Raw genomic sequence first — 22677 nt, 5'->3', positions numbered from 1 at the left:
TGTGGTTACAGGCTAGAAGAGAGCAGAAATTGTGAATGCCACTATTCATTCATTATGGGTACCATGAATGAACCTGTAAAACAAGCACAGATACAGAGAACATGGACCTTACATCAGGTGGTATCCATATAACCGAGCTCAATAGCTGCAGTCGCTTAAGTATTCGGGAGATAGTAGGTTCGAGTTCCACTGTCGGCAGCCCTGAAAGTGGTTTTCCGTGGTTTCCCATTTTCACACCAGGCAAATGCTGGGGCTGTACTTTAATTAAGGCCACGGCCGCTTCCTTCCCACTCCTAGCCCTTTCCTGTCCCATCATTGCCATAAGACCTATCTGTGTCAGTGCGACGTAAAGCAACTAGAAAAAAAAGACCATGAGCAGGTATTGTATAGGTTGGGAACTGCGCACTGCATGTTATGCCTCGCACTAGCTCATATGGCAAGGGTATGGTGGGAGATCTTATAGTAGACAGTGCTCGAAGGTTCGAATCAATCACTACTAATCTGCATTTAGGGCAGTTGCTCAGTTGGCAGATTCCCTATCTATTGTTTTCCTAGCCTTATCGTAAATGACTGAAAATAAATTAGAAATTTATTGAACATCTCCCTTGGTAAGTTATTCCAATCCTTAACTTCCCTTCCTATCAACGAATATTTGCCCCAATTGGTCCTCTTGAATTCCAGCTTTATCTTCATATTGTGATCTTTCCTACCCTTAAAGACACCACTCAAAAACTTATTTGTCTACTGACGTCATTCTACGCCATCTCTCCCCTGACAGCTCGGAACATACCACTTATACCCAGTTTCATCAACGTAGTTTAAATATACTCTAACCCTGGGTTTGTTAACTAAGGGTTAATATTTTAACTCATTCTTGCGAGTCACGCATTTCACCAAGCTATTTCGGCAGAGGGTTAACTAACACCACATTAACCCTCGCTGGAAACAGCTGCCGTACTAATCAAGGAGGCAGTGGCTAAAAATCGAAGATTATGAACACACTTCTTGTGTGGTTCTTTTGTAGATTTCTTGCACGGTATTTTGTTTTCTTCCTCAGATCCATGGTAGATATTATTCTTTCGTGATCGTGATCGAAAAATGGAAGAAGTGTAGAAGAGAAATAGTGGCACGAATATTTCTGCTTTAGAAAAAGCATTACTTATTGAATTAGCCACCGAGTACCAAAGCTTTATAGAATGCAAGAAGACTGACGGTGTAAAATTAAAAGAAAAGGAGGACACATGGGAAAGAATTACAGGGGAATTTATTAGTATTGCCCATGTTACAGTGTGATCTACGAAACAACTAAAACAGTTCTATAAAAATTTTAGCTTCTCTGTGCTAAGAGTTGTTTTTTGAAAGTTTCACCACCTTCACAGCAATAACACACATGAAAGTAAATGCACAGTTTAGTTTCAAAGTGCATTTATGTATAACCACTACCTAATACACAGTATAATGGTCATAATTGTTGTACTATTGAAGTGGTGTTGTGCAACTGCATTCCTGTATGCCACTGCAGTGATGTTATCAGTGTGAAGAATGATGTCATTCTCAATTCCAACAATCCTGTTCCTTCTCCTTCCTGTGAGATACTGATGCAGATTAAAGTTCTTTGGTGGAAGTTCATCTCGGGTCTCCACAGCAATATTGTGTAATATTGCTGTTGCTACTATTACGGTCAACGTAGTTTCTAGTTTAGTTCACAAGCCCATGTTTGTTTCGATCAGCTGTGTATTCTAACCTCTTGCGAACTTCAGTGACAAATTTACTGTCAATGGTTTTTGACAGTATATCTCTTCAGAAATTTTCAAAGTCTTTCCTTCTTATTATAGGCCTATTTCCATTAGGAACACCGTTTAACAAATCTTAATAAAGCAACTCTGCATCAAATGCATGATTTATGGTGGCCATTTTGCTTTTAACCTCGAATGAACCGTTTAACCCAAGTGAAAGGAGGGGTTAACTTAACTCCGGTCTTAACCTAAAGTTAAAAATAACCCTCCCTGATGAAACAGAATGAATAGTCAAATTCAGAGTTAAAACTGTATAACTCGGAGTTAAGGTTTAACCCACGTTGATGAAACCGACCCTTATAATACCAATATAGTTGGTCCATTTATTGGACATTATAACTTTTCCAGCTACCTCATTCCTGGTTGCCAGCGTTTCGCCCCAGTGTGCTAAGTAGGGCTCATCAGTTGGTAAATAGCATGCCTACCAAGACGCATGGCTAGTGCATACCGTGGAACCTACGCATTTGATTTGTGAACCAAAATGCAGTGGCCTCCACGGTATGCACTTAGCCATGATCTTGGTAGGTGTGCTATTTACCAACTGATGAGCCCAACTTAGCACACTGGGGCAAAATACTAGCAACCAGGAATGAGTTAGCTGGAAAATTTATAATATCCAATAATGGACCAACTATATTGGTATTATAAATTTATTCATTCGGGGAACAAATATTTCAGGTTCCCTATGGGAATCAATATCTATCACATACCACTTAGTTGAGCAGCTCGTCCCATTTCTCCCAAGTCTTCCCAGCCCAAACTTTGCAGCATTTTTGTAACGCTACTCTTTTGTCGAAAATCACCCAGAACAAATCGATTGGATTTTTCCCAGTTCTTGAATCGAGTAATCCTAGTGAGTGTCCCATACACTGGAACCATACTCTAGTTGGGGTCTTACCAGAGACTTATATGCCCTCTTCTTTACATCCTTACTACAACCCCTAAATACCCTCCTAACCATGTGCAGAGATCTGTACCCTTTACAATAATATTTATGTGATTTCCCCAATGAAGATCTTTCCTTATATTAACACCTAGGTACTTACAATGATCCCCAAAAGAAACTTTCAACCCATCAATGCAGTAATTAAAACTGAGAGGACTTTTCCTATTTGTGAAACTCACAACCTTACTTTTAACCCCGTTTATCATCATATTGCCTACTGTCCATATAACAACATTGAGGTCATTCTGCAGTTGGTTACAATCTGGTGACTTATTTACTGTATTACTCTACAGAATAACATCATCTGCAAAAAAGCCTTATCTCTGATTCCACTTCTTTACTCATATCATGTATGTACACTTATGTTTATAAAAAACACAACACCTTGAAAAACTAAAGATAGGAAGTTCATATTCACAGGACATGTTCATTATTATGTTCTGCATGAACGATTAGCATTTCAGTCACCTATGTTCAGCATGTGTCCTGTTGCGTAGTAGGAACTTGGTCCTCCATGGGCACTGATAACTTGTTCCATGCGTGATGGCATTGACGCGTATAAGGCGCGAATGGTGTCCTCGGGTATAACCATCCATGCTGCATTCACCTGGTTCCACAGTACATTTTTGGTGGTTGGCATTGGGTCACAGCGCCTCACCAGTTGTTTCACCATGTCCCACTCATTTTCGATTGACGGCAAGTCCGGCGATCGGGCGGGCCCGTGTAACAGTCTGACAGTGTGGGACAACAAGAAGGCACGTGTTTGTGCGGCAACATGTGGTCGCGCATTGTCCTATTGAAATATGGTGTCTGGGTGTCGTGCAGAAAGGGTGTGGCTATGGCTGGCAGGATGTCATTCACGTAGGTCAAACTGGTCACAGTGCTCTGGACACGCAGCAACTGTGATTTGTGGTTGTACCCAATAGCACCCCACACCATAAGGCCTTGAGTTGGCGCTGTATGTCTTGTGCGAATGCAGTCAATGTGATGCCTCTCTCCCGTCTGCGGCAAACCAAAATGCGGCCATCATTTTCAAACAAAACTTGGATTCATCCGAAAACACTATCTGCTGCCATTGCTGTCCCCAGTGACAGCGTTCCATGCACCATTGCAATCTAGCATATTTATGCACATTAGTCAAAGGTAAGCGGAGAACTGGATGACGTGTCGGTAACCCAGACCGTAATAAACGGCGATGGGCTGTCACTCCTGATAGTGTACGATGTGTTACACTGTTCCACTGTTGCCCCAGAGCCAAGGAGGATGCAGATCTGTCCTGCAAAGCTATTCGGATGAGGTGTCGATCTTCTCGGCGGGTGGTCTGGGTAATGCGACCAGACCCATCTCGTACATTTTACAAACTGCATCGTATAGATCTGTATTAATACAGTTAAAACTCTGAAATAATGTTAGGTTTCGGTCCACCCAATCAACATACATCACTTTACAAGTGAAAAACTATTTAATTAAAAAACATATTAAATACCGTATTTACGTGAATAATCCCCACGTTTTTTAATGTTGAGGCACGAAATTGAGGTGCGTGTTTTATTTGCGTCAAGGTTGCCAACATGCTTCTGGCTCACCTAGTTTTCGATGCTGGGTGTACAGTTATGCTTTGTGCAACCGTAGATGGAAGAAAACTGTCCCAATATGTTATATTTAAACGGAAAACAATTTAGACTTTTATTTCTAAACTGACTTTAAATTTTTTTTAAATAGTACCGTATTTTTTGGAGTCATTTTAATTAGAAATTTCTACGCGTCACGAGAGAACGCGTCTTTCGGAATGTGCAGGGGTAGCTTTCTGCACTTTCACTCACTTTGGTGTGTGTATAGTGTGTTTTGTAGTTGAAAATAGAGTGAAATCGTAATTCGTTTGTGTTCAGCGTTTTAAGGAATGCCACAATATCTCATAGCAGGCAGTACACGGAAAAGCAGAATCCGTGAAAACTGGCGAGGGTTGGCATTTCTAAATTACAAGATGGCTGTTAATTCGAAATCATGTAATTGGAAGTCCGATTTCTGTATTACAAAGACTTTGAATTAACGAGGTTTTACTGTATCGCAAAACTAACATCACAAGTGTTTACATTGTACGAAAAGAATTATCCACCACCGGTCGTGTTACTGTCCAGTAAAAAGAGACCACATGTGAGAAGTGTTTTAGACGTAGAGTGCGACGAACTTGTAAATAATTTAGAAGAGGATTCTAGTGAAGCAAGGGACGACGAATCTTCCCATGTACAGGGAATCGAGCCTATTGCAACTTCAGATTAATGACATGCCTGTCACGTAAGTAGGCCTACTCGCTCATTTTCATTTTACATGTTCATATTTGTGTAAAGACCACGTGGACCGCGCGGAGTGATACGAAATGTTTGTTTATGCCTATGTTACTCTTTCGATGAAAGGAATTTTAGTTCATTTCATTTTTTTTTTCAAAATGTCCCTCCTAAAATGAGGGTGCGGGGATTATTCGGGTAAATATGGTATTATGGTATATGGTATGCAGTTATTTTTTTAAATAGCTCTCTTTTTCAATAATTACTTGTGATGAAAGAAGTCTCATCATAGGTTACAACTTTTTTCACGTTTGGTAATAATATATAGTGTGTTTTTGATCTACTGTCCTTACTCTCCTTGTACCGGTACTTGAAGAATGAATTTGCAATTACCTATTAACCTCATATATGCACAGAAACCCAGTGAATGCATCCCATTCCTATGTGCTTCCATATCTTTCCTTCATTTATCCTTCACCTCCTGATGTCTTTCAGTTCTTTTTCCGATTCCTACTTTAACACTGTCCTGTCCTTGCCGTCAACCCTGACTATGATATCACACAGTTCTTCATAAAACTTGTCTGCTTCATCCTCATATGGTGAATACACTGAGACAGTTCTGCTTTCTTATGCTGATACCCTCATTCTTCGAAGGGTCAGGGCTCTTCTAATTTTTCCTCTGAGTAGTGTTTTGTGAGTTAATGTAGTTTTACTTACCCTTAAACATTAATCCTACTACAACATATTTTATCTCACTTTGAAGCGCTTTTAAGAGCTAAGTACCGGTACCCATGATATGATTCCTTCCTGTAACCTTAACCGTAGAAGACAACTATCTTGCCACCTGTGGTATATAACTGGTCTTAAACGAAAGAAAACTTGTTTGATGGAGCGATGGAGAGCATTAATCTTGTTAAACATACAGCAAACTCTCAATGTTCAGGGTTCATGTGGATCAGAGACTGCACGGATAAATGAAAAACATGGATAATCCAAAATATACGTTCTCTTACATGAAACTTACATTTACTGCATTTACAAAACATGCTACTTATTCCATTTACTGTTTATAGATGATTTCTTATTTTCCACCTTGTCGACATGGTGGAAAAATAAAATAGTTGTGAACCCAGGTAATTAGGAGTTTGCTGAACCTAAAACGTGTTTAACTGATTAGCATGCTGGCCTTAGGTCCTATGGGTTCCCATTTGTTTGTGCCATTTTTAACTTTCTAATTCATCCTAGGTAGGACTGCATCTTCACTGACACGCAAGATGTCCATGGGTATCAACTTGCAAGATCTGCACCAGGAGGTCTCTGAAGGTTATAAGCCTGTAGATTGCTAAAATGAATTTTTTTTATAACCTCACTTAACCTTTCAGTGTCATGATTAGGGCTCAGAAGTTGAAGACCTATAAATTGCCTAAAAAGACCCAAAATATCTAAAAAGGGACCTAAAAACTGGCAAAAAGAACATAAAAATGTGATCCAAGTTCATTCATAATTTTAGTTTTAATTATTAGGGTACTTACAGGGGTTAGACAAGGCTGCAATCATTTATCTTTGCTGTTCGCAGTTTACATGGATCATCTGTTGAAAGTTATAAAATGGTAGGGAGGGATTCACTTAGATGGAAATGTAGTAAGCAGTCTGGCCTACGCTGACGACTTGGTCTTAATGGCAGATTGTGCCGAAAGCCTGCAGTCTAATATCTTGGAACTTGAAAATAGGTGCAATGAGTATAGTATAAAAATTAGCCTCTCGAAGACTAGATTGATGTCAGTAGGTAAGAAATTCAACAGAATTGATACAAAGCTAGAACAGGTCATTAATTTCAAGTATTTAGGTTGTTCGTTCTCCCAGGATGGTAATATAGTAAGTGAGATTGAATGAAGGTGTTGTAAAGCTAATGCAGTGAGCTCGCAGTTGTGATCAACAGTATTCTGTAAGAAGGAAGTCGGCTCCAAGACGAAACTATTTTTACATTGGTCTGTTTTTAGACCAACTTTGCTTTATGGGAGCGAAAGCTGGGTGGACTCGGGATATCTTATAAGTTAGAAGTAACAGACATGACAGTAGCAAGAATGATTGCTGGTACAAACAGGTGGGAACAATGGCAGGAGGGTACTCGGAATGAAATAAAGGCTAATTTAGGAATGAACTAGATGGATGAAGCTGTACCCATAAAGCGGCTTCGGTGGTGGGGTCATGTGAGGCGAATGGAGGAGGATAGGTTATCTAGGAGAATAATGGACTCTGTTATGGAGGGTAAGAGAAGTAGAGGTAGACCATGATGACAATGGTTAGACTCAGTTTCTAATGAAAGATAAGAGGTATAGAACTAAATGAGGCCACAACACTAGTTGCAAATCGAGGATTGTGTAAATTCAGGCGCAACAGTCTATAATGATTATGTATGTATGTATGAAAATAATGCTTTAAAATGCAACATTCTGATGGTATGCAAATGCAGTGCAAAAATATGAGTGAAATGCTTCTCCTTTCAGACATCTATTTTTAGATTAACATCATATTAAAAAAGGATTTTTTTGTTAAAAAGGAGTACTTATAGATTTTAGAATGAAATGCTTTCTTCCACCTAGAATGAATTCAGCGAACCCACAATTGACGCCCTGTAGAAAGAAATTGAAATTTGTGCAACTAGAATCATATTTGGCTTAACCTCACTGCGGTTGCAGAAATTGTAATTCGGAAACCTTACCTCGGTGGGCTTTGCAACATATCACAATAGTAATCTTCAGGTTTTTAGGTGTAAAGGATAATCGGTTTTCAGTCAGCATGTTGCAAAATATCGAGAAACTTCTCTCCATATCAGTGGATGATAAGGGTTCATACTGGAAGCAAGTAAGATCTTCTTCAGAAACTCACAACAAGATTTTTCTTCTTTCAATATTTCACTTATCTTGCGCATAATTTGATACCCCTGGATTTTTTCAGGCATGTTACCTATTTCATTTCATTTTCTCCCTTACTACGAAAAAGAGAGAAAAGATGTTTAAGATGTGATGGATGAACCAACTAATGATGATTCGAATTGGGAATGGGCAGTACAAATGTAGTTGAAAGAAGGTGAACTTGCAAAAAAAAGCCATTAAGACCTAAAATGGCTAAAAAGAACCCATAAGCCAAAAAAGCCTGAAAAGGCTAAAAGAACAAATAAAACTCACCATTTTCTGGCCCACAGTGACCCAGAATGAACATATATTACGTTGGGCACTCGAGAAAAAAAATGATTTTTCCTCAATTTCCGAGCCCTAATCATGATCAGTGAACATTTAAACAATGATTATAAGTGCTCTTTGAAATTCGTTATGTCCTCATCAAATTTTTTTTCAGTGAGTTGTATCAAACCTAAATACATTTGTCCTCTGCATCCTTTGGTTGCACTTTCAGCAATTTTATATTTCCTTTTGCAGGACAGAAAATTGTAACACATCGTCAGTACCTTCTTGGCACTGTTTATTACTTTCCCTGTAAACATTAGTTTTTTCCTTGTTATAATAATGTTAAGTATCAAGATCTGTTCAATTGCTATGAATTTTGTGAAATCCTGGAGTGTTGGGTATATTTTCTCCTGGAGGATTTAACCTGCTGAATGCCAACAGTTCAAGGCTATCCCATAAAAATTCTCAGATGCCACCCACCTCCTTTGTTGCAAAGAAGATAACATCTAACATACTGTGCTACCAAGGTCGGTCCTGATCATAGTTCGTAGTTATCAGGAAAACTGTTTTATGTTTGAACCAAAGTTCCAACTCCTTCCATTGGGACATTTTTGACAAATATACAAGACTAGCTGATATACCCGTCCTTCGCTATGGAATTCTACATTGTGTACAGAATTCTAGGTTATATAGTGTACACGTTGTGAGTAAGATTGTAATAAATTGCATAGCTCCACTTGTCTTTTTACATCCCAGAAAACAGCCTTAGTGGTTTTTCCAACTGAAATTAACTTAGGTCATTACAACGACGCAAATAGGAATGTCGCGATTAAAAGCAACGCTATCATATGAAACACTCGATCAAATGAATAACCACACATTTTCTCACTTTTAACGAACAGTAGTACGCTAGGCATAGATATCAAGGATAATTTAATAAAAAACCACCTATTCAATACTTTCCACGTTTAATGTGGTTATTATCTACATGATTTTATGTAGACTTATTTAGGTCAGGTACATGTTTCACCCATTATTTTGGGCATCTTCAGCCTGTATACAACCTTTAGGTCAAGGTTTGGGACCTTTTTAACCAGTATAAACATACCAATATATACAATATGTTCAAAAATTGATGAACTCTTAAGACGGGTAACATAAGTAGGGCCCGGATTTATATGCACTAAAAAACCTGAAAATATGCGTGCAAATGTGCACTAAAAAGTAACAATATATGCACGGAAAATAAGGAAATATGCTCTTAAAAACATGCAATTTTATTCACTTACCTATTTACAGGTATCATTTATTGCAAAAAGAAGCATCACAATAGGTAACTAGTAGTCTTTCAATGTTTTCTGGAGACAAACTGTCTGTTGTCCGTCAAAATGAGTTTATAGACTGAAAATGATCGTTCTACATCAACTGACGTAATTGGACAGTACTTATACATGGGCACCAACGTTTCGGAGCATACATCTGGCAAGGATACCCTAGTTCCACTCAAGTATTGACTAATTAACTTAATCTTCTTCAGTCCTGGGTTTGAATTCAACACCTTTTCTAACTTGCATTTAATCTTCTCTCCAATTTCGCCTGGAGCGTAATTCAACGAAGATGCAGCTTTTTCAATGAGATCAAGTGATTCATGGAGGGGAGTACCAGAAGATTCTAAGCTCTCAATGGCTTTTGGAAGTTTAGAAAAATGTGCATGAATGAAATTCACATCTTGATAAACAGTAGCGGTTTCAAACACACCTTTTGCATCACGGACACACGCAATATGTTCATCTTCAAGTTTTGTAACCACTTCTTTCACTTCATTAAAATGTTCCTGATAAAATGATACTGCAGATAACCATGTCCCCCACCTAGTCAGGACAGGTTCAGGTGGCAAAGGAACTTCAGGTAGACAATCTTTGTAGAACTGGACACGAGCTGGTGCTTTCAGAAACAGTTTCTTCCCACATCCAGTTAAATTGTTAACAGCTGGAAACTGTGCGCGTATTTCTTCTGCAATGCGGTGTAATCCGTGCGCTAAACAGGTTACGTGTATGAGTTTTGGATAAAATACTTGGAGGGCCTTTGCTGCTTTCACCATATACGAAGCTGCATCTGTGAGCATTAGAAGCACTTTACAACAATTAGTCTCAATTTCAGATGGCCACAATAGTCGCAGAGAATCATTTACAAATCTTGCTATTGTGCTATGGTTGGTTTTCTCTAGTACTTTACAAGCAAGAAGATGTGGCTTACCGGGTTCGTCTGGATATAATTTACCAACCACGAAATTTGCTATGTAACGGCCACACGAATCCGTTGTCTCATCCACCGATATCCAGACACTGTTCCTTCCGTTATCAGAATGGATCAATTCCAGGGTAGATTCATATAGCGGAGGTAGGTAATTTTTCTTAAGAGTTGATTCATCTGGTAGTTTTTGATTTACGCAATATTTCTCGAGAAATGATCGCAGAACTGGATTGTTTAATTTATTCCATGGAATGTTGCTGCATACGAAAGCCCTACAAAGATCATTTGAAAATGTATTAAGACTACAGGACTTGGGCTTTACCTGTGTAAGAAGTAGTTGTTGTGGTGTGCTGTTCTCCTCCTCCTTTGCTTTAATATGTGCAGTTGTTTTTGAATGCTGTTCAAGCTGAAATTTCTTTACACATTTCACTTCCTTTGAGCAAAATTGACAGTACACGATGACACCATCTGTTGAATAGTCCCTATTACCCGACACCCACTGATTTAGTAAATCTCTTCTGCTGCTCTTTTCCTTAGGCATTTTTTAAAAACTAACACTTTTAGAAATGAGATGCAGGGCATTAAAATGGAAGGTAACTAGTGAACTGAAGATACTTCTGTCCTGACCAAGTGCCCAGCCCCCTGAGATTATTATCTGCTGTGGTAGAGAAATTTGTTAAAAATGAAGCCATGTTGTGGTAGAGAAAGGAATTCAGGGAAGTCCAGGCTGCCTACCCACACCTAAGCTATCTGTTGCCATTGTCAGTTGTGAAAGTAAAGTGCCGTTACACAGACAGTCGAATATACCAACTAGCGAGGGATGCACATAAAATAGGCAACTAGCTAGGGATGTACAAAACAGATTTATTTTACTAGTTCTTGTAATTATCCTTAAATTCAGACATTATATACCAGAATATGCTGTTACGTCTAGAATATGCACTAACCCTCAAAATATGCAATTGCATATGCACATATGCATTTTTTTTAAATCCGGGCCCTAAACATAAGTTAATACAGTTAAGTTTTTTGGTCCTAATCTATCTAATTTGAAAAATGTCCAAAACTAAAATGGATCTTCTTTTTGGTAAAGAGTATTACATACCGGGATTTATGTGACCCCTATATCATGTTCTTGACGTACCGTGTCTGTTGACAGGATGTGTCGTCAACAATAAGTGGAGATTTGAACTGATTGTTGATTGTAGGTTGGTCAAGATTGAATATATAAATTTAAATTAAACGTGTTTTAACTTGGCAGTTCTATTCTGGTTAACTTAAAATGTTCAGAAATAAAATGAAATGGATCTTCTTTTTTATCATAAGTCTTGAGAAAGGATGATATTAAAACTGGGGCTTATTTGACCCATGATTTTCATTTTCATGTTCTTGACGTAACTAATATTTAAATGTGTTGTCATGCACAAGTGGAGATTTAAAAAACCGATTGTTATAGGTAGACTGGTCAAGAACGTTGTTGTGAATAAAACTGTTAGCGTCTTGACTTTGGGTCTCATGTATCGTCAAGGAATTGACAAGAGTACAATATTAAGCTGTTTGTTAGTTTTAGGCTGCTGCTTAATTGAGAAGGAACATCCTAGACACTTGATACAGTCTAGTATGAATATTGTTCCCGTTGATGTGTTGCTTGGTCTTTGGGAGGGATCTTAAGAATATCTGTAATGAAGTCGAAAAGTAATATTGAATTAAGAATTTAGAGCATGCGTTGTGATAAAATGTATTAAACTAACACCTCTTAACTGTAAAATGACTTACTTGTTCAATTCATACTAGATGGACCTGTCTGTTCCAGCAGCGCCTGTCTTATCAATATCTCTACTCCTGGTGTTGTACTGGTGTGGTAATGGAGGGGCGGGGCATGGAGAGAGGGTGGGGGTAGGCTGGTCTATGGGCGTATGTGCTATTGCTGGAGGGGAGTTTCTAGAAGCGAGATGGGCGGGTTTAATTTTTGGCATGGTGGATGAAACATTTGAGTATGGAGACTTAAAAAATTGAGGGATTTTGTTTTGATTTGAATTCACGATATTAATTAATCTAGGTGTTAATTTGTACAAAGGATTTTTAATTTCATTGACATCGTTGAGATTTTTATTTTTATTGTAGGTTTGGTCTAAAAAGATGTGTAGATTTTCCAGTTCATTCATTAATTTCCCTTTACCTATGCTTCTAATGATGGTAAGATCTTTCTCTATGGATGTAAAGTGATGGCCCGTTTCTCTCATATGATGGCTCATCGCTGAGTACTTATTGTGTTTTTGGGCGTTATATTGTTCCAGATATCTCATGTTGAAGCTCCGGCCAGTTTGTCTGATATAAGAAAAAATCACATTGTGTACATGTTAGTTTATATATGCCGGACCTTGAATAATGGTTGCTATTGTGATTGACCTTGTTGTGGTTAAAAAATATGTTTCGATTGGTGTTAACTGTCCTGAAGGCTATATTAATATTGTGCTTCTTTAAAGTATTTGCGATCTGATGGACGGCTGGGTTGTTATATGTAAATGTGGTGAAACTAGTTTTTTAGGTTTTTCTGGGACGAGATTAGTGGACAATTTAATTTTGATTTTATTAATCAAACGTTTGACCATATCTATTTTGAACCCGTTGAGTTGAGCAAGATTCCTTATGTACTTCAGTTCAATTTTTAAATTGTTGGGAGAAAGAGGAATTTTAAAAGCTCTATAAATTAAATTATAGAAAGAGGCTTGTTTTTGGGACTTGGGGTGTAGGGATGAATTCATAATAGTTAAGCGAGAGTGTGTAGGTTTCCTGTATATTCGAAAATCGAAGGTATTATGTCTGCATGTAACTGTTAAGTCCAAAAAGTTTGAGTTCCTAACCTCATCCTCTTTAGTAAACTTAACACTGGGATCAATTTTGTTTAGGGACTCCAAGATCTCGTCACTATTAGTGAAATTTTTGTCGAAAATTACGAAAGTATCGTCTACAAATCTGAGCCATAAACATACACCTTTTATTTGTGTTATAATTTTTGTGTGTTCTATTGTGTCCATATAAATGTCTGCTAAGATGCCAGAACGAGGGTCGCCCATCGCTAAGCCTTTTTGTTGGTAAAACTTTCCATTGAAAGAAAAAAAATTATTGCTTAAGATAAAATTTAATATCTTCATGAATTCTTCAATTTCCATCTTACTAAGGCTGCTGTGTTTATTGATATTATCATTAATGATTCTTACAGTTTCTTTGGTAGGGATGTTTGAGTACATATTTACGACATCATAGGAGCACATTCAGTGATTGGGTCGCAGCTTAAACTTGTTTAGAATTTCGCAAAAAGTGACTGAATTTTTTAAAGGATGTTTATTATTGAATATGTAATGTTTTTTTTAGGAAGCCGTGAATGAATTTTGATACTTTATAGGTGGGGTTGTTTCTACTGTTTATGATAGGGCGTATTGGGATGTCCTTTTTGTGAATCTTTGGTAAGGCTCTGGCTGTCGGAGTACTAGGGTTCATGTTAAAAAGTTTTTGTTGTTCTTGTTCATTGAAAAGAAAGTTAGAACTTCTTATTAAAGCTTTTAGATTTTGCTGAATTCTCGTGGTTGGATCTTTGTTGACTAATGTGTATATTTTGTCCTTAAAAAAGTCTTCTGTTTTTTGAATGTATGTGTTTTGATCTAGGAGAACTGTGGATCCTCCTTTGTCTGCTTTTGTGACAATAATGTTGTTGTCGTCTATTTTCTTTTTTACGTTCTGGATCAATTTTTTGTGGTTGAAATTTGAATTTGCGTTTTCTTCCGCTAATTTTGATAGTTTCTTTTTTTACCTCAAATCTGGTATCATTTTGTGTTTCCAAAGGGAGTTTAGAAATGTTAGCCTTGATCTCAGCTACTGTATTGATAATATCCGTTTCTTTTTTCTTGCTAGGCCAGTTATGTTTTAAGCCCTTATTCAAGATCCCCATTTCTTCTTCAGAGAACTGTACGTCTGTCAAATTAACTACTGTGGGTGTATTGTTCTGTGAGGGAGCCGCTTTTTGCGTGTCTGAACTACGTTTTGGTAACCGTGATTGGGATGCTTTTAATTGAGATAGTTTCTTGTTGAGAGTAACTTGCTTTCTATCCAACAAAACAATCAATTTATTGTCCACATGTAGTTGGAAAGAGTTCCATTCTAACGGATGTAAAGCCTGAGCTAACGCTAAATGAACTTTATGTAACTGCAGATTTAAAAGTGACTTCTTTTTGTATGACGCTTTAATTTCATTTCTTAACCAAATGTCGTTGACCTTGTTTTGAACTCTATTCAAACTTTGGTTAGTTAAGTTTTTTCGCTGTGTAGGCTTCAAAAATTTTGGGATCAATTTTAGTTCTAGACACTGTGCATGACAACACATTTAAATATTAGTTACGTCAAGAAAATGAAAATGAAAATCATGGGTCAAATAAGCCCCAGTTTTAATATCATCCTTTCTCAAGACTTATGATAAAAAAGAAGAGCCATTTCATTTTATTTCTGAACATTTTAAGTTAACCAGAATAGAACTGCCAAGTTAAAACACATTTAATTTAAATTTATATTTTCAATCTTGACCAACCTACAATCAACAATCAGTTCAAATCTCCACTTATTGTTGATGACACATCCTGTCAACAGACACGGTACGTCAAGAACATGATATGATATAGGGGTCACATAAACCCCGGTATGTAATACTCTTTACCAAAAAGAAGATCCATTTTAGTTTTGGACATTTTTCAAATTAGATAGATTAGGACCAAAAAACTTAACTGTATTAACTTATGTTACCCGTCTTAAGAGTTCATCAATGTTTGAATATATTGTATATATTGTATATATTGGTATGTTTATATTGGTTAAAAAGGTCCCAAACCTTGACCTAAAGGTTGTATACAGGCTGAAGATGCCCAAAATAATGGGTGAAACATGTACCTGACCTAAATAAGTCTACATAAAATCATGTAGATAATAACCACATTAAACGTGGAAAGTATTGAATAGGTGGTTTTTTATTAAATTATCCTTGATCTATGCCTAACGTCATCTTCAATACGGAACAATAATGAGAGTTGTTACTTGTAACAGTAGTACACTGTCGATCGAACAGTCCAAAGTTCCAGAGCTGGAATAACCAGGCCGCAGACAGCCTTGAGCCGTGAACACTCTTATTTTCGGGGGGGGGGGTGAAGAGTGGAGAGTCCCAGGGCAAAAACTATACCCTTTTACTCTCTGTTTCCTAGGAGTACCTGATGAGTTGGAACATCGCAATTTACTACACTGGCGGGGGAAAATCTGACTTGGAGGTAAATTTTTCTTCCATGCCAGAGGAGAAACCCCCACTTGTTTGCTAATTTGGAATAAAATGATTGTATAATTTAATAAAGTGAGGAGGAAGCAGCTTTTCTTAAGAAACGGCTCATTTAAGGGTTGAATTTTGAGTTATGTAGAGAATTGTGGTGCTATAATTTGGAATAGGCCGAAATTGTAATTCTAGACCAGGACATAAGTGAGCCTCAACCATTACTCTGTTTATTGTGCACACTGATAGTTTCCCAGAGTAGGGATCGAATAGCTGGAATACTATGATGAACCAGCGTGTTGCGTACCAGCATTATCGGAAAATGTATGAATCGGAGTAATTGGTAGGCTAGAGAAGGAAGTTATCCAACTCCCCTGCTGTTTCCCGCCAGTATTCAAGTGTACTTGGTACGCAACAGTAATCCCATCTATCGGAGATGAGTGGCAGCTAAGAGACAAAGAACATCACAACAAACAACGGTCAACGTGATGTTTGATCAATTTTGAGCTTTCGATATTGTAGGCCTTCACATTTAGTTTTCTTCAGACTATCAAATACCACTCTTATAGTCAGTACGGTAAAACTGTATAAAACATAATCAGAAAATGTATTCTCTATAAATTGTTATGTAGTACTTTTCAATAGGACGAACAACATAGGTATTTAAGAATTAAATTTTAGGTGGCTTCCCCTAAACTAATAATTTCATCCAAGGTGAATAAAGTTATTTATAGCTTAGACTATAGTTTCTTATTCCCCGACTCTGTATATCGATTTTAATTAAATTCTGTTGATATGCACTTAGCAACAAAAACACAAATTCATTAATATCTCTGTTATCATAGCCGGTACGGGAAAAATGTATAAGACATAAATGATCGGAAATTTAATTCTATATAACTTTAGTTATGCAGTATTTATCGATAGGACCACTAACAACATAAATATTTGAGAATTAAATTTTAGGCCTTCTCCCAAACCACAATTTCGCTCAGCATGAATAAAATGATTTATAACCTAAATTGTAGTGCTTCATTCCCCAACTTTATATACTGATTTTCATTAAATTCACTTCAGCCGTTTTCTCATGATGCGTGTGCTTACACACAGACAGACAGAAATTACGGAAAAGTAAAAAGTACATTTCCTTGTTACTGTGGACATGACCAATATAGAAATACCATTCTTTTTAAATTCTGGGCAATGTACAGACAAAACTCTTATTACCAGCCTAAATACACTTTGTGTCAATGTTGAGAGATTGTATATCCATTCAAATGTGCATCCCAAGTGCAATGGATTCTACAGCTTCCAAACTGTGTGACAGGGACATATCTGAATTTATGATTTATAATGCTATTGGTATGTATACTTGCGAGCAAATTATCTTGTCCATATAGAAACTCGATTAATAGGTTGGTAACGAAAAGTCTCACAGCCCTGCCTTCTTTAGCGTCAGCCTCCTTTTCCCTCTTGATGCTTGATCACTATTTGACAAGTTACCTCCTTTCGAAGAAAAAGTAGAGGGCAACACATGCCCCTCCCTTTACAAGGTTAAATCTGTAACATTTTATCTTGGTCTTGCAGCAAATTTTGTTAAGGGGGACTATTTCTGACCACTCTTCATTTTGCACCAAATGTAACATTGTTCATTGGTTCATATTTGTATCTCCAGATTTATTTCAAACCAGTCAGCAGTAAGGGCTAGGGGGAGGTAAATTTATAAAACTTACTGAAGGAAGAATGCTATTGTGATCTATGGGTATGGGTGTACAAAATTGTAACCTCTGTGTTTGTTTGCAATAGGTGGCAGTTTGTGTGCATAACCTTGCACATCTTGCTGTCCATGAAACACTATTTGAAGGAGAAGAATGCCCAGGCAGACAATAAGAATAAGGATGAGACTAAAGCTCCTCCTGATATCCTCAGTGTGAATCAGCAGAAAACTATCAGGACTTGTCTACAATTTGTGGTTTCCATGGGCTTATTGCCGAGTCTTTTACCAGGAGTGGGAATCTCTCTGGCTGCACGCTGCACCAATGCTCACAACCTTAAAGACGAAGATCTTCTGCTCCTGGAGGTGAAGTATGAATATGAACAACTAGGAGACCAGTCTTCTATAAATCTGTTCAGTGTCTTTAACTCTTTTACTACTAATATTGCTATCACCATAAGTTATTTAACTTACCATTAAATAAAATCATAACATACAATATGCCAAGGTATCAGTATCGATACTTCAGTTAGTACATGCAATACAATCTGTTGAGACTAAGGTAGGAACATGTATTAACATGAATGCAATGACAGGATAGTGTGGGAAGTATAAGCAACAGAAAGAGGAGATGAGGACAAACATGAAAACACAAAAAGTCAACGACATTCTCTACCTCTTCGTACACTGATGGACTCTCTCCTCTACATTGCTCTGGTTTCAAGTAAACTTTTCTGTACAGGAGTGCTACTGCTTGGAATCAGGATATCTTTATCACTGGGTTGAGTTGGAAGTAAGTTACATGAAACTTTCAAGAATCATTTATATAATCAGATGGAGACTACTTGAAACTTGAAGCTAATTTAACCCCTTCAGTCCTGAATTATCTTCTGGCGTCGAAAAAAAATATTTTTGTTGCCTAGCAGACCCATATTAGAACAAAAATCATTTTTGTTGCCATTGCTTCAAAACATATTTTCTTGTCCAATATATTGGACACTGGGTCTGGGAGGTTGTAAGATCATGAAATCTTAAGTGACTAAAATGCAGGTGTAAAAATAACTTTATTGCAAAATATGACTATACATCGTTAATATCAATTCTATGTATAAATAAATCGCAAAATAATAAAGACTGGCTTTCTACTTCAAAAGAAATACTCCCGAGAAACGAAATAACTTGTATTGACTTCACATTTTTACATTTCTTCCTAGAAATTAAACCTGTTTGCTGTCTGTATACCTGTAAAAATGAGGTACTGGTATTTCTCTTTGGGAAAATCGAATGATCATAAATATGTCTTTCAATAACATGTGTAATGCGATGTAACCTAGCAACCGTGCAGGCTGTGATGTGACGTTTTAGTGGATGGCCATGACATAGAGATCTATGGACTGTGCAGCTTCCTTTATACAGGTCCATGACTTATTTCCTACAGCTCAGTGTAGGCAAATCAGTGCTTTAATTTTACTGTCATTGGTACTTTTGAGATTTGTTTTACCGGACTGTAGGGCATAAATATTTGTGTATTTTGCAAAATTTTCAAAATCATCATCTGTGATATACTTGATGAAGAAATTAATAGAATAATCTTAAAAACCTTGAATGTCACTGAAATCATGTTGGAAACGCCTGGCTTGATTTTCAGTGGGGGTTTTTTTTTTTTTGTAGTTTTTCAGCGAGATAATCCTACAGGTGGTCATAGTTTGTTATAGTTGTCTCACCAGTCCGTAACTGTATAAGTAAACCTACAGCTTCTTCCCCACCTTCTGCCATTAGTTGATCTGTCACAATACGTTCACATCCAATATCATCTGCCAGTCCTGTGAATCCCATTTAGGTTTCATGTCTTCCTTGACTGACAGATTTGTACATCCTATCCTGACGCCTTGGCCAACAGCAATTGGAATATCTTCGAAATTATCCCTTTCATCTGACATATCAATATCAAACAGATCTCCGTCTTTGAGCAAGTCCAGTATTCCCTTGGCATGCGTTTCATTCAGAACACTGATGTTTTCCTGCATCCTAGAAGTAAAACAAAATATTACATAATTTCTAAAAATAACCTCACATTTTTATTGTTGAAGGGCAAAACCTAATTATTATACATTTTGGAAGAATTATTGTATAATTTAAGCCTGTAATACTTTGTAAAAATTCACAAGTTGCGAACAGTCATCAGCATCCAGGTCATGAACTTCAGAAGAAGTACTACCATTGTGACCTGATGTCCAAAATTTTGGACATTGAATTCCATCGCTCAGGAAGCTCAAGTAAACTTGTTTTTTCAGTTATCATATTATAAAGCTGAAGCTTATGTTACTCTCTTCCACACACATAATTTTCTGAAGTCATATGAAGCAAATTGCTCAAGTAATTAATACAGAAATGTGACTTACCTGATGATCCTGACAATGAGTCTGCCATCTTGCATGTTTTGATGTTTACTTCATAACTCTATCAACAGAAGGCAGAGATATTCTATGCCTTGCACTAGCCAAACGTCCAAAATAATGATCATGAGGTTTGAATGGTAATTGAGACAGTTTACTGCATTTAAAATAGGATAAAAGTTAGTGTCCAATATATTGGACACCAGGTCTGAAAGGGTTAAGGAATGACCATTTTGGATGGAGCTGTTCTTGCAAACTGGCTCTGTTAGTAGGATCGTGTGAGGGAAATGGAATTTGCATTTGTCCCTTTGCAAACTGGCGCTAGATTCCTTCCTTGATATACATACCCATAAATTACAATTATACAAGTTTGATATTCAAAATTTGCAGTATGCTGCATTGAACTGGTTACCATATATTATACACGAATAATCCCTGCACCCTAATTTTAAGAAGAGAAAGTTTGAGAAGTTTGTATTTGTATAGTTTTATTAAATATTCACCATAATCATTTCCCGTGTCTTTCCATTCTGTTTTTTTCAGTCGTTCTACCACTCCTCATTTGCTACTGTGGTTCAGTACAACTTGCATTTTCTGAGGCTGTTCTTCAGTAATTCTGTGCATGTTCTTGTCATCCTTTCATTGCTCATCCCTTTGGTGTGTTCCAACCATCTCAACCCGTTGCTCGCTGTCTTATCATTCATCATCATCATCATCGGTTTGCCCTTCCAGCGAGCCAGGTAGGGTGTTTGAAAACAAGCGTCTTCCAAAGTTGCCTATTCAAAAAGATTTTGTTGTCCATGACAGATTTCCAATTCCATCCTCTTCTCTCCACGTCTTCCCTCAGTTGGTCCATTCATCTTCTTGGTCTTCTAGCTGGTCTTCTACCTCTTATTCTCTTTTCAAAATAAGTACATGGTAACCTTGTGCTATTCATTCGTTTAACATGCCCAAACCATTTAAGTCTAGATGCCCTAAGCCTTTCCTCCATCGATTCATTTAGACCTAGGTTAGATCGGATCTCACCATTTTTCACGTGATCAAGTTGTGTCTTTTGGAGGGCAGTTCTAAGAAATTTTGTTTCACGGGCTTGAATCCTACTACAATCCTTTGATGTTAGTGTGCAGGTTTCCAGAGAATATGTAAGGAGGGAAATGAAATATGACTTCTACTCAGTCATGTAAAATACCCAGGTAAATACCTGGGTATTTTAGATTTTCATTAAAAATGCTGTGTCGTGGTAAGTTGAAACTTAGAAAAGGGTACCGGTATGCAAACTATTCTACATTAACTATTTAGAAATGTAACAACATTAGATATTTAGTAAAATTAAATTTAATTAGAATTGGGACTTAAAAACGGAATTAGAATTGGGAATTAGATCAAGAGATAACATTCAATAGTTATAACCTGAAAAACTCAGAATTGAATTAGGCCTTTTGCAAACATTGAGATGAAAGTTGGGGGAAATTTACTCAGAGCATTGGCCAAGTTCTACAGAAGGTGTAATATACAGTTTTCAACACACTGTATATGTTTTTCAGAACAGTTTGTAATATCATTCATATATAAAGTAAATAATCAAATAACCAAAAAGAAATAGAAAATTAACAGTTACACTAAAAATGTTCTAAAAAAATAAGTTTAGGTTTAATGAAGCTTAACAAGTGTATTAGGCTATTCATAATCATACATAATGAATCTCTTTAGGCTTAGGCCTGTATTCCAGTTTACAATGAAAAATATCAGTTGAGTAGTACAACTAATCTGAGTTTTCATCACGCTCAGTCTGAGATGTACTCTTCATCTGAGAGCGGAATGTGGCCATCATCGCTGTCCTCTCTATCATCGCTACAGGAAACTTGCATTTGATCATTATTGGTGTTTTCAACTTCCTTTTTGCTGCACCTGCCTTGTTTCCTTGGATTCTTTTCTTTTCTTGGTTTTGAAGTTTTGTTTAGCAGATTCCAGTTTGTGTCAAGTAAGCTATCTGTCTAGCCCTTTCAATTGTAAGTCGGTTTCTTTTCTTACAGTGGATCCAGCTGAAGGTGCTGAACGTTTCTTCGTCTAAAATTCTCATAGCAACATCAGCTAGCACACATGTTCCTTTCAAGCCCCTCCACTATAACATAGGGCTAATTGCTTTCTGTTTGTTTTAGTATCTTTTAATCCTTCCCAAAGAAAGGGCCGCTGCCACAGCCCCCCTTTTTTTCTTTAGTCCACAATGTTTTGCCGAAGTTCAACTACTTTTGTTTCCATGCTACTGCAGACTTCACAGACAAACTAAATAGCATCAAGCAGTTCCACAGGTTTCAAATTGCAACCTTGAAATGAAGGGTTCACTAAGTCGGCAGCCAGGTGAATTTGGCCGACACCAAATTTCACACGTTTCTCCGGTTTGATTAGCACAGTTTTCCTTTCAGATTTTTGAAGAGGCTATTCTGGAATATTTTGCTTGAGTGTTGTGTAGTTTGTGAAACTTTGTGAAAACATTGTAGATTATAGGAGTGTTGGACTCAAAGGCAGTAATAAGTTCAATGATTGGATCAAAATAGTTCACCAGCTTTTGAACTCGAACCCAAAACGCTCCATCAAGTAGCTGCCTTTTCATTTCTGGTGTGATTTCAGCTTCCTCACTAACAGCAAGCTTTTGAAGCACAGATTTTTTTTTTTTTCCTAGTAAACTTTGTAAACAAAACAAGTTGCTTCCCCACCTAGTGTGGCCGGGAAGTTTCAAAGATATTCTGTCTTCAAACTTTTTGTCCAATTGAAGTCGGTCAAATAATGCTTTCAGGAT

At 37.2% G+C, this 22677-nt stretch overlaps 1 protein-coding gene across 1 annotated transcript in view; it reads left to right on the top strand.

Annotated features, from left to right (window-relative positions):
- Tango6 (transport and golgi organization 6) overlaps positions 1-22677 on the top strand; it is a 198186-nt gene that overhangs the window by 34543 nt on the left and 140966 nt on the right. Inside the window, exon 3 of the mRNA XM_067151139.2 lies at positions 17577-17850. Coding sequence (XP_067007240.2) covers positions 17577-17850 — 274 coding nt within the window. The remainder of the gene's footprint in view (positions 1-17576; positions 17851-22677) is intronic.

The sequence above is a fragment of the Anabrus simplex genome, chromosome 7 (genome assembly GCF_040414725.1).
Source record: "Anabrus simplex isolate iqAnaSimp1 chromosome 7, ASM4041472v1, whole genome shotgun sequence".
Taxonomy (NCBI): domain Eukaryota; kingdom Metazoa; phylum Arthropoda; class Insecta; order Orthoptera; family Tettigoniidae; genus Anabrus; species Anabrus simplex.
The sequence above is the reverse complement of the archived record's forward strand: the minus strand, read 5'-3'. Positions and strand labels throughout refer to the sequence as shown.